At 41.8% G+C, this 13,619-nt stretch overlaps 1 protein-coding gene across 1 annotated transcript in view; it reads right to left on the reverse strand.

Annotated features, from left to right (window-relative positions):
* si:ch211-214c7.4 (platelet binding protein GspB) overlaps positions 1 to 13,619 on the reverse strand; it is a 30,403-nt gene that overhangs the window by 9,296 nt on the left and 7,488 nt on the right. The window contains exons 2-4 of the mRNA XM_035172777.2: positions 7,001 to 7,676; positions 6,758 to 6,851; positions 72 to 253 (exon numbers count right to left, since the gene is read on the reverse strand). Coding sequence (XP_035028668.2) covers positions 72 to 253; positions 6,758 to 6,851; positions 7,001 to 7,577 — 853 coding nt within the window. The 5' untranslated portion in view covers positions 7,578 to 7,676. The remainder of the gene's footprint in view (positions 1 to 71; positions 254 to 6,757; positions 6,852 to 7,000; positions 7,677 to 13,619) is intronic.

Here is a 13,619-nt window from a genome sequence, read left to right on the forward strand (position 1 = left end):
AAAAACTTATCTGAAAGGAAAAGAAACCTAGAGTATGTGTCTCCGGGTCAGAACAAAGAAAAACGTCTAACCTTTCTTAGCTGCAGTGGATGTTTTGGGAGGCTGTGCTGCTGTGCTCCTGCCAGTAGAGGGTACTACGGTGACTCTTGAAGCAGCAGTTTTAGCAGTTGCAGTGGCGGAGGGCCTGGTTGCAGCTGTGGGGGGCCTGGATGTGGTGGGTGCAGGTCGAGCGGTTGAGGGAGCGGTAGTAGGCCTGGAGGCAGAGAAAAAGAAAGTGTTAAGGCAGCTAAAAACCACAACAATGAAAGAATACAACAAAAGCAAACAGCTAATGTTCTTGTTGGCAAAGGTCCAAACATGAAATGTGATGCTACACCACCACACGCATTTACGGACATAAATACATGACCTGTCCTGATGTAAATCACAATTTCAAAAAAAGCACCTTCCATTTATTACAAAGAGAAGAAGTAATGCAAAGGTCGAAGACAGCGAGGCAATGGAAAGTGACGGGAGCCAAAATAGAGTTTCTGTGCAGAAGGAAGGGATTGGTGAGTGGAACAACAAGAAGGAAATGAAGAGCTGAGAAAGAAAGATGACCAGGGAGAAGAACGGGTAAAAGAACAGAAATCAAGGAGTTAAACTGCTGTCAGCATCAAACAGTGGCCCACGAGAGAGGACAGCCCTGCTCTGAACAGCTTCTGTGCATCAGACTTTCAGTGCAGCTAATGATGTGCTATACTGGGCTCTGTGAAATTGTCACACAATACATTTGTCTTGTCAGGCTCCAAGAATTTGACATGGTCTGTTCTGCGACGCAGTGCTGCACTGGCTAACCTACAAACAGCTTCAGTCGGTGAGATGAGCGAGTAGCTAACCGCAGGCGGCACTAGTCCTCATTTCTACACTTGAATTCTAGTGTTCGAAAACAAAAGGAAAACCTCAGTGCTGTAAATTATCTGTATGACATCTGTTTCTATTCAAACAGACTGACTTTCACAACAACAACAGAAGCATAATCAAACGCAACTGCCTTAAGGAAACTGTGTGACCCAGCTGCCAATTACAACAATGTCTTCTTTTGAATTTGGTCTTCTGACATGGCTGATGATGAACGCAAGAACCGACAGAGATTCGCAGACTTTGATGGCTTTCAGTGGAATAGCATGCCTGCAGACGGATGCCGCTCCCACATGACAATAACCAATACAATGACCATTTGTTTCCTCCTGAGATCACACAGCTACTGCAGACAAGTACTCACTACAGTGGGACAGTGCAATTGGCATTATGAGAGTTGGATTGAAATGTGAAGTGCAGCTAATGAAGGTCATTTTTTATATCCAATCTTGTATTTCAGCAAAATCTGAATAGACAAGTCTACTCAATTATGAGTCGATGCAGACGAAACTGAGTGAATGGCGTCTTCTAAGGTTACATCCATACAACTACATTTTCATTTGAAAACAGCATTCTCAAATTGAAATAATCTCTGTCTACCTCGGTATCAAATTTAATCTCAGTCCATACTAACATGCTTGAAAATGCATATCACGAGACCACTCACAAACACTAGGCATATGCTTCCAGGAGGACAAGGACATTGTTGCAGATTGCTGGAATAGCAGCTCATCTCCTACACATGTAAGCAGTTCCATTGTAATAAAGAATTTAACAGCACAACAGCTGTTAGCAAAGACAACAGGGTCAGCAATGCTTAAAATTGGTTATCCATGTTGGTTCTACAATGGTAGTCGAGGGTAATGCCAGTTGTTAGGCTTTTTCTGACACTGAGTCATGTGATGGGAGCCTGATGAATCAGCGATGGGTAGGTTTTGAAATGAAAAAGAACCAATGAGCAAGCTGTTGCAAGTGTCCATGTCATTGTTTTTCAAGTGGAGCCTGTGAAGAGTTAAGGATAATAAAGAGAATAGGGGGAGGTCACAGACACATAAGCCTAAACAACCCTTACCCCTCCTTCCTCCCTTTCATGGGGAGTCATAATTCATAAAGGTTTGATCCAGTGGGACGCCATGGAGAGGAATACACATCCACACTAATCCCCCTACTCCACACACCCTCTGTGGGTGGCGGCTGTGGTTCTGTTGTTGGTGTATTAGTATGGATTACATTTCCTGCCAACACAGGGTTGAAATCAATACAAATCAGAGTGGAGAGAGGAGGAGGGGAACTACACAACCATCTACCGGATTTTAATGACCAAACACAAGGTCTTCTTCAGGGCAAAGGTCAGCACAGAGACACTGACACTTTATGGGCTTTCTTCGTTTTAAAAGTCAATATTCACAAATGTTTACGACAGATGGAAAACAGTGCACGCATGGCATTAACATGCTGAGCAGCTGCAACATCTGTTTGGCCAAAAATCAAAGTGTAAACATGAGCCAGGGGAGATTTGCTGAAGCCACTCTCCATCCATGACTCTTTCCTCTCGTTCTTCTAAAAACACAGCTGGGAGGCTCAACTCTCTTGGCATACCCAGGCTGGTGGATTAAATTATACTGTTTCAATCAAGCCCAAGAGAAAGGAGAGGTCTTGGTCAGGATGTACACTTTATCCCTGGTGCAGTAAGCTCCTCCTACAAATACAAATGCAGTTTAAGTACATGCTCATCACTTCAAGAGCCCCCTCTGAGATAACAAATGAAAATAAAGCACCCTAACAATGCCATGTTTGGCTTGTAGGCCGTCCAAAACCAGCTGCTTTACTCCCTTCCTGAGAAGAGCACACATTCCTTGGGCTTGTGTGGGCCCACAGTTATCTCCTTGACAATAAAGTGTGGCCTGAATCAGCTCAGTGGAGGGTTGATAGGAAGTGTTGCAGCCTAGCAATAGCAGGAGCAGACAGGGTTTGGCTCTTACAAGGCCCTAGACACCCACTGTCACCGTGATGGATGACATTGGTCTTCGCTGTTGGGACAGTAATCCTGCTTCCCTGCCAAGTCTGTCAGGGAGAAGTGACAGTTTTATGTCCAACAGAGCAACACAGAAGAAAATCAGGAGACGAGACATTGAGGGGGAAAACAAAATTAGCTGATTAAAGGGAGAAGAAAGTGTGTTGGCCAAATAATTGCCTTGTATTTGGTATAGTTTTAATAAATTATCCAATACAGCAGATTCAGCTTTAAAATAATGAGGGTAAGTTCTATATCCGAGACCAAAAAATACTATCCTACTGCAATTACACCCATTCCCAATAATATCCACCAACTCTTAAAATGAATCATCCATTCTGACTGCTAAGCAACATGAAGGCATAATCACCGTCCTTCTCGTGTTCCACAACTTCACTTAATTTTTCAGTCTCTGTATGAAGTTAAATGATGAATGAATGGGAGCACTACATGGAAGCTGTTAGGGGGGTTTGAGGAGATCCTGGCCAAAGGCCCGGAACTGTACATGCACAGACGGCAGAAAAGAGGGATGAAGGGGGAAGAGAGATTGAAATGGGGGCTGGGTGGACAAAGACTGATTGCTCAGTCAGTGCGAGGACACCAGAAGTCATCACTGGAGGAGAGCAAAGCCAAGCAGCAGCCAGATTTGACTCTGAATCCAGTTACCAATGTTTCTCATGGATCATAGAGATGTCCTGCAGATGATACGTCTGCACACAATTTTATTTAAATGCTGTAACCAAGACACAGAAATAAGCCCAGAGCTCAAACTGTACAGCCTCATTACCAAAACCAATCCAGCATTTTCCACCTTCTCCATCATATGTCAAATCTTATTTTCACCTTCCTTTAGCACAAACACTATTCCCAGGATATTACCAAATGTTATCTGCCTTTCATGAAAGAGACTCTGATAATAAAGGAATATGGTTTCTCCTTTTGGACCAGTTAACATTAATGCTTCATGAGTTGGGGTGGTCTTTACATTTGGACACAGGCAGTGTGAGCTACTACAACATGTTTGTTGTACAATATGCCTTATTGTCTGTGCTTTATGCCAAAACAGGTCTACACAAGATGAGGGACTTACTTGCATGTACTTGATTGGAAAAATGTTAATGTGGGTTCCTTTGCGACAGTTTGGGCTGCTATGACTGCTGTTGTCGCAGCAACATGAAATACTTTATGGCACAGCTGGAATTACAGACAAATGCCTGCAAAATTACAAGGATGAAGGATGGAATGGACCTGTTGTGTTGCAACTTACAACCTGTCCACACTAATGTGGACACTTTTCCTCCATGTTTGGCCTCTCGTCCACACACAAGTCAGAATAATTTCTGAATAACAAAGTGCAGATTTTCAAAAACTCTGGTTTCTTTGTATCCGTATGTAAAACGGAGTGTTAGGTAAACAATGATGTCACAAATTACTTTGCATAGGTCCACTGTTGTAATGAACATACACAAGAAACAACAGCAGCTATATACCGGGACAGGAGAAAAGCTTACTGAGCAACCCAACAATGTTCATCTCTGGTATTTGATGGATCATGGATGTTGACTTCAGGAGCCACCTACTGGCCTTCAACGCTCAAAATGTGTCGTCAATTTTCATTGACGACACAATTTTCATCTGGATTGAAATATTTTGAAGAACGGTGATGTGGATAGAGATTTTTCTTTTAAAACAGAGGGAAAAATAACAGTTTAAAAAAAATAGTACCCGCAGTAGTGTAACCAAGGCCTTCAGCTGTTTATTTGGCACTTCCTTGAACACCATTAAACATTGTTGCATATGTTGCAATGGAAGTATGCAAGTCATTGCTTGAGCTGAGAGAATGTTAGTGCCCGACTCTGCCAGACAGACAGCACCAACCAATACGGACTGAAACGCACACCACTGCTGCTACACAAAGAATTTGACACGCTACCGACTTGGCCATCGCACACACGCACCACATACAGGTGGCACAAAATGCAACATGCATCGTCTGTCACAACGGCAGACCACCTGCTGCTCTGTTGTATTCCCCGGGTCTCAAACTAAGCAGCAAGTGCCCAATGTCACGTCCTGAGGAACAAGCCACAATAAGGATTATGTGTTACTGTAATCAGCCTCCTACACTTGAAATGCCTCATCTGATTAATTCAGAGGATGAGCTTCTGAGTACACACCCTGGCACTTACACCCAAATTACTAAATATAATATTGTTAAATCCAAAAGATACTTTTCCATCACTGTCAGGAGGATTTTTAACAGAGTCTGAGAGCTGAATTAAATGATGTATAAAGTAATTTACCAATCAAAAACTGCAACTATTCTCAAGATTCCAGTGAATTCATAGAAATAAATAATCATAACATTAAACAGAGAGAGGTAACCGTTGGTTTCAGCCATAATTAAACAAATGGCTCACTCTACTCTTTTAAGTGAAAGTTGGAGCATCTCTGAGAGGCACTTATTTTGATTCTTGGAGCATTGGACAGAAGTCGATTGCCTGCTGCTTCTTCAGAAAACAGTGACATGGCAGAAAGCAGCACATCATTCCTTTATTTAATAAGAGGACATTAAGGCGGAAGACATGTGGAGACAGAATCTAATCAGACCTCTCAGTACAGAACACTACATCCTGTGGGTAGATTGGTGTATTATAATCATGACTTCAAACTTTGGAGACCACTTCATTTACACGAATGACTGTCACGTTAATAAAGTTAAAAACTTATTACACATTTTAAAAACGTTTGAAGGAAAATGATTTGTCGCTATAGCTTTGAGCTCCAGCTGATAATATTTGGCAGATGATAGAAGCCTGGATTTAACCTGATATCTTCAATATCTTAACTAACAAAAGCTTCCAAGTTGAAAGGGCAGTAAATGACTGGGTCAACTATGAAATTCAGCCAAATGATCATTTGAGAGCAGCACTCAAGCCAGTTCAGTCTGACTACATCACAACCTATCCCAACCATTGGCCCATTATGGGAGCTGAGTCAACAGTGCTCTGCCCTGGGGAGGTGGGGCTGGTTGCTGCCAGGGGGTCTGTTGTGGACAAAGCCACAGTACTTCATTATCATTGGCTCTGATAAGGGCCTCTGTCTCAGGTTATTTCTGTTAACATGACTCACACTCTGAAAGCGAAATTTGACTCAATAACGGCCCAAAGACCATAATGGACTTCATTATCCGCTGCTCCCTTTCAGGCCATCAAGATAAACAAAGTCACCCTCTCATCCAGTTTTTAAAGGGAATTCAACATTAAGATTTCAGAGAGAAATAAACACAATGAGGAAGATGATGGGTATTATTTATTTTGTCAATAAAATAAATTGCTTTCCTAACCACATAATATCTGTACACAGACAAGATTTTGCCAGAAGCCTTCGGTTTGTAGTTTAAACAATCATGTAAGAGCAGGCTTTAGTTTCCCGCAGGCAAACAGTTGGTGTGGAGAGCAGAAGAGGTGGAACACGTAGACCAAAAAGCATTGGCTAATTGCTTTTTTAATTTATCTGCGTTCATAAGCAGCTGTTAAGAGATTGGCCAAAATGTTGCCTGGAACCTAAACACAGACAAAAAGCATCGCCGTTTGCATCTTACACAGAAAAACGTTTAACTCACGTGGACTCGTAGGTTTGTAGAGAGTGAGCAGTAAATTAGAGTCAGCCTGGATATCCAGTGTTTACACTGGAAGTTGGAAAAATATTGGCTGTTGCCTCCAGAGGCTAACTTGTCGTCAGAGGATAGCCGATAGGCTCTGAGATTAGCAACCATATAACTTGATTCAAAATGTACACTGTTTCATTAAAGCATTTGTTGACTGTTTGTGATGGTAATACCTTGTGGTCCTTGAAGCAGGAGCAACACCAGCTTTTGTTATGGTTGAAGTGCTGGGTTTAGGGGCAGTGGACGCTGCTGACCTGCTGGTAGAAGCTGCAAAAAAAAAAAAAAGATAAGAGACCAGGTTGCGTTGAAATAAGAAAACAATCAGGTTTTCAGCAAAAATCAACATGACGCTACATCAAGCAGGAAATTTTAAATCACATTTAATTTTACTTATCACGTTCAGATTTCAGACTCACCTGTGGTTTTGGGTCTTGCTAGATTAACAGTCTCAGCCACAGGTTTCTTCTTAGGAGGAACATTCACCGTTGTTGGTTTGGTACCATTTGTTGCTGTGGCAGCAGCAACCGAGGTAGTCCTGGTGGGTCCAGCAGGCTTCTTGTCAGCCACTCTGGTTTGGTTCTTGACCGTTGAGGAAGGTGCTGCTCCACCCAACGGTCTTTTAGGTACAGCTCCTGCTGCTGATGCTTTTGCCGCACTTGCTGTTCTCTTGGTCGCAGCAGCAGAAACACTGTTGGTGGATTGGACGTCATTTCTTGTGCGGTGTGAGGCAGCACCTGGCCTTGAGTTGGATCCAGAAACCCCTGCAGGTTTGGGCTGTGTTCTACTTGCAACACCTATTGGTTTGACTTTGAGCTCTGCTGCCACTGGCTTGTCACTGGTCTTTGGAGCAGGCCCGGCCGCTGCATCGCTTGCAACTTCCTCTGGTTGAGATGATGCCTGCTCTGTTACATTGTCCAGTGACAGGGATGGTTCTGGTATTGCTGCAGCTTCGGTGGGTTCCGTGGATTCCATGGTAACCCCATCCGGTTTCATTCCCTCCTCCTAAGGTGTGGACACTGATGTTGCTGCCGATAAGTCGGGCCCTGCGGCTCACTCGTCTTGGATGACCAGTTCTTCTCTCACTTAAATGTCCTGTAAAAGAAAAGTAGAATTAATTAAGACGTAATCTTCAGGCTCTTAAAATGAGAGCTAAACCATGCTGCACGCCTCACAATGTCACGAGATAAACATGTCACTGTTAGCCACAGGATGTGCCATTTATGGTAAGAGGCCTCTGTGGAATTTAAAAGGAGTCGGAAAAACAGGAAGTGAGCAGCGTGAGATGCCAACAATTCTATAAACCCTTGTTCTTCTCCAAACTCATCTAACACAGAACTGACAATACCACTTCATAATGCGTGAGCAAGCAAAATTAACTTAACAATCGCTATTAAAACACCACAATAAAAGAACAGTGGAATTTTTTAAACAGTACATTTAGGGGCAAATGCAAAAAACATGACTGTGCTCCAAATGGCTTCCAGCATCTTGAAATTAAAAAGGGGGAAAGCTGTGGTTTGGAATAGTGAAAGCCAAGAGGCTTCACAGTTTCCTGCTATGACACACAACCCACAGAGAATGAAGAGAGTGGGGAGATGACAAGCACTGAATGGCCCTTTTTGCCAGTCATTATCTTCATGTTGAGCAAGGGCAGATGCTAATCATCAAGTCACCGAACATTTGCTTTACAGAGATCTGTGTGCTGAGAAAGTCCTTCATTGACAGCTTGAGAGGAACACACACACACACACACACACACACACACACACACACACACACACACACACACACACACACACACACACACACACACACACACACACACACACACACACACACACACACACACACACACACACACACACACACACACACAGCAGTGAAGAAAGGGCTAATATGTGGAGCATGTGTACGAGTCAGAGTCATAAAGGTTTTGAACTCATTAACCTCAGTCAAGTTTTCTCTTGCTCCGACTGGACAGAGCTCTTTCCAGATCCATTATGGGTTTATTCAGCTCCCCCCCCAATCATGGTCTCCACCCACACTCCCTAGTCCTCTGCCCCTCTGACCACATTAGCCTCAACCCACCCTCTTCCCGATTACTCCTCTCCCTTGTCGTAGAGGCACTTGTTCTGCTCCTTGCTCCCATAACTCCCTTCCTCCAACTGCTAGTAGATTGGCTTCCAGTAAATTGATACACAGATGGTCTGACCAGTAGCAGCTCTGTACGGCCCAAGAAACAAACTGTGCAAGAGATTGACTGAAGAGGAAATAAAAAAAGGATCAAGGTGGATAGAAAGAAAAACAAACAGCAAAGAGCTGTTTAAGTAACTTCAACATCTTTCAAAAAGGGAGGAAAAAGATTCATAAGAAAACTAAAGTAAATGTAAACACACAGATTAGAATTACAAGGCAAGAAAAGCAGAAGTTATAAGTAAAAAAACAAACAAACCATGACAGGAAAACAAAAAGAATTGGCCACTGTTGATGCATAATATGTAAGCCATTAAGCATTACAATATAAAAACAAAATAGCTCTCAGGAGAGCACATACCTCCGCCAAGGCCCAACAGTCCCCTTATGAAACCACATTTAAATTCACTGGATCCAGATTTTTTTATTTGAATCTGCACAAAATTGCCCAAACTCATAAATATCAGTCCCCTAAACATGCCAGATTTTTTTCATAAAGATCCATGAATTTCATCTTTAACAAAATTTGATTGGTTCTTCCAACAAGTTTGTTGGCTTTTCATTCTGTAGTTTTCACATCGGCTAACTAATCGACAAACAAACCATGACAAAAAATATAACCTCCTTGGCAGAGGTAAAAACAATCTTAGAAAAAACAAATGTATCAATCACAATTTTCCACAGATATGAGTCAACCGACTGCAGACAGTGTCAAATAATAATCCAGTACAACATGAACCTGGTTTTCTCTTAAAAAATAAATGCAGTTATTTAAATCATCTGTATTTATCGCTAACTGACAGACATTGGAGGATAAATGATTTTACGAGAAGCCGCACACATTCCATGTCCAGGGAACATTTTGCTCAACGGTTACACATTAACATCTGAGGTAACGTGATACTAAGGTGCTTTTCTCCCATAATTTGTTTTACTTTTGCTTTTATATTTGCAAAGGAAATTTACTCCTGGACATTAATGCACTGGGGGTCAGCTGAGCAAAAAGAGAAGATTCGTCAGATGATTAACGAATGGATCAATGGATCCTTTGTCACCAAAACCGAACTAACTTGTTTGCCAGATTAGCTTTGAGAAACTTTGAATACAGAAACTCACAACCCCCACCTGTCGTGTATAAATCCATTCACACCAACCTTTCGGTTCAGTAAAGTTACAAGCTGAACACAGTGCTGCTTGTGCTAACCTCTGCTGTTGTAGTTGTTTTCTTGTCTCTGTGGTTACAAATCTCTCACAGGCAGGTTACTCAGCTTCCTTTCCAACAATGCGATGTTTGCAGTGTCCCTACTTCTGGAAAATATTTAGCCTTAAATGATGATAAAAAAGCTAATGTGTAGAGCCCTCTGGAACAGAGCTGTGTGGCTCAAACCCATTATCATTACTTCAAGGACTGAGAAGGTTACAAAGCCATTAGCAAATTGGGAACCATGCCACCAAGTTTATTTCAAATTGCACTACAAATCTGTCTCTTTCCTGTTGTCAATGTTCAGTCAAACAAGTATTTAAATCAGGTGAATCTTATTCTGTGTAGGGTTTATTCAGACAGGAGGGAGCTGCTCCAGACACAAGGTGCCGTGAGACCGGGGGTTGGGATGGCACTGTGCATGACACGGCATAGTTTTGCCAAGCCAGCTTCTAATGCCAGGGGCTTAGCAGATAGCAGCATGAATCACATTGCCCATGTGATGACCCCTTTCTGGGCAAATAAAGGCATCATCTCTGACCAGCTGAAAACTGTAACAGAGCGCATGGAGGATGTGAAGGAATCATTAAAATCCCATCCACACACGCAACCACAGATAAGTGATGTTTTACTAAATAACAGTGAGACTGTTGTGCAGCCCTGGCATTTGTCTTCATTTCAAATAAATGCCACACTTGACACCAAAACTATACCTCATTTAGGGATTTCTTCAAGCTGATGACACATAACGTGCTGGGTCAAAGTTGCAGATGTTATGCTCAGAAAACTGACTGCACAACACTAGCAGCATTTTTTATTTGAAATGGTCATTTTGGTCGAGATGAACAACCTCATGCATTTTGATGAAACATAAAGAACACCCCCTCTGTCTGCCACTCTCTCACTTCACATTTGCATAACAAATACTTGTCCACTGAAGATTTCAAACCATATTCAGGACGCAGCTTCACACTGCCTATGTCACAATTAGCTCAACACCCATGGCGACAATTACAATGTGTTGCAAGTATTGTGATGATGAAAACAAAAGACACAACGGCTAAATCAGCTACAGTGGTGGATGTTTAGCCAAAGCGGGAGAAGAGTGTGTGTTTATAAAAGAAGATTGTTAGAGGGAGTCTGTCTAGACGTAGAAAGAACTCAGTGGCCCCAGTGATATTTACATTCCACCTCTAATAAAGAAATATGGCCTTCTGCGTCATTAAATCCTACTCCTGACCTGACTTAAGGCCGTTTGATTACGTCTGTCATACCCCATCTCTCAGTCTGTTACGCTACACATCCAGACACCAGTAGTGGAGCCTGACAAAATGGGTCACTTTTAATACTGTGTCTAATACAAGCAGAGAGGGATTTAGCTGTGTTGAGAGCATGGCAGGGGTTTGGAATGCATGCTGCTGGATGTGCTGGTGGTGAGGGGCTGTTGATAGTGATGCTGGGGCTTAATGTCATCTGAACATTTTACCCCAGACTGCTGTCACAATTCTGCAACCCAAAGAACAAACAAACCAAAAAAAAAAACAGCTAAACGACAATACACTGCAGGTAAATACCAAAACACGCCAGTTTGAGACATATTCCAGACATTTAAAATCTTTTTTTCTCCTTTAGTACATTTTTGTAGAGATGAATTCCTTATCTGATTGACAGAAAATTTTTTGGCAACAGTTCTTAGAAGTTAATGATTTAAACAAGCTCATTCCAGCTGTTCAGTTGTGACGTGTTTTGTTCTTTTACAAATGTAAGAGTAAGATTAATGTTTTGCAATTTTGCAAACAGGTAATCAAGTAAAAATTGAATAAATAGATATTGGAAATAAAACCTTATTGCTGACCTAGTTTGCACATGAAACTAGCCTCTGTACTTTCCAGTTGCCAGTGCTACATCTGCTCCAAAATGATTCATGGTAGAAAGTGAATGCCTTCAGCAGCAGCAGTTTAAAGAGAACATTTGACCCATCCACATTCCAGCCCTGCTGACTTCCTCGAGACGCTTCAGGGCTTCACAGTGACAGTTGGCCGTGTTGTAGTCATATCATGACTTTAATAATGTTATTTATTTCACAATTAACACACAGGTAAATCAACTAAATATAATTGGTTTAAATTAGGACATGCTCTAAATTTTGTAAATATTCAAAATCAATTCTATTTGCTTTCAACTGCATGTTTCATGTGACTATATTGGTCTAGTCACACCTGCAATAATAGTTAGCTCAAGATGGATAATACTAGATTACAGACTTTGAACTGAAACTCATAAAATTGAGGTCTAAACCAAACTTTGGAGAATCGTCACACCCTTAATGTGTGTGGGTGTATGTGAAGTGTGAGCGAGCACAGACTGTAGGATTAAAAAAAGTTTGCATGTGAAAATGTCTTTTGCACAAATTTACAAGCTTTTATATCAAAAATGTAAAAAACTGGAAAGAAGGGGCCACTTCCTGGATTCTTTTATTTCTACAGAAACATGTGATTCAGTCTAAATTCTTACCACAGCTTATGACATTTTAAACAAACAAACACAGGTCTGGTGAAACTGAACAAAAATAAAGTTCTGGGGGAATTTGGCAAACAAGATATGAAGCCCCACTGTCTGTCTGTTTGTTCACTGACTTTACTTTGGTGTGTGTCCGAGTGAGACACGTGTGCAGGAAGAAACATTCAGTGTGAGTGTGGACTTGTAACGGCGAGAGAGGACTGAAAATGTTAAGTGGAAGAGGGTTGATCTGTTCGCAGTGGAATGAGGATCAAAACAAGAGATTTGTGAAAAGAAGGGGGTTTTCCTAACCTCTTCCTAACGGAGCAGAGGCAGAAAACTGCTCAATTTGACCATGTTTTTATCTGATGTTAACTTGAGGATCTGATTACAAGTAAAGAGCTCCAAGAACACAAGTTCACCCCTTGTGTTAAACTATGTCTCCACATGTGTCTCTGCCCATGACAGACAGGTTCAATTGTCAAAGTGTTTGTGTGCGAGAGACAAACAGAGACAAACAGAGACAGAAAGAGAGAGTGGCTGAGTGAATCAATATTCAGCTTTCAAAAATAGGATTTTACTGATTTCAAATCATTTTAAAAATCAATACGTGTTCGTCAGTCTTAAAGGGGACATAGCATGCCCATTTAGGGAGACTTCCAGTTCCTTGTTACGACACAATACCCAGGAAGCGCAATCGAGTCGCTCAAGCATGACGTTTCTGACTTAGAGGAACTATAACAAAACGCGCAAGTGTTTTTTCCCCAGAGTTTTTGGGTTGGTAGACATGCCAGATACCCACATTAACCTGTAGAAGCACTAACAAAGTGGAATTTGCATGCTATGTCCCCTTTAATATTGTGTGGTGGCCACGAATAAATCCATGTATAGCTGCTTAAAGACATGCACCTAATGGAACTTTTCCTGCTAGCCCGCTAGGAAGTTAGCAAGTGGGCGTGTTTATGACTTTTCTAATATGCATCAGACAAAAACTAAAACAGAAATAATACAATTATCTCAGGATGAAAGAGTTGTGCAATACATATAATCTCAGGCTGCATTCTTCAAATGTGAAAGACAATCTTGGAAAAGGCCTCGACCCAATGTTCCAGTCATTTTCTGGAGTGCATGTCTGAAAGCAC

The sequence above is a fragment of the Hippoglossus stenolepis genome, chromosome 2 (assembly GCF_022539355.2).
Source record: "Hippoglossus stenolepis isolate QCI-W04-F060 chromosome 2, HSTE1.2, whole genome shotgun sequence".
In the NCBI taxonomy this organism is placed as follows: domain Eukaryota; kingdom Metazoa; phylum Chordata; class Actinopteri; order Pleuronectiformes; family Pleuronectidae; genus Hippoglossus; species Hippoglossus stenolepis.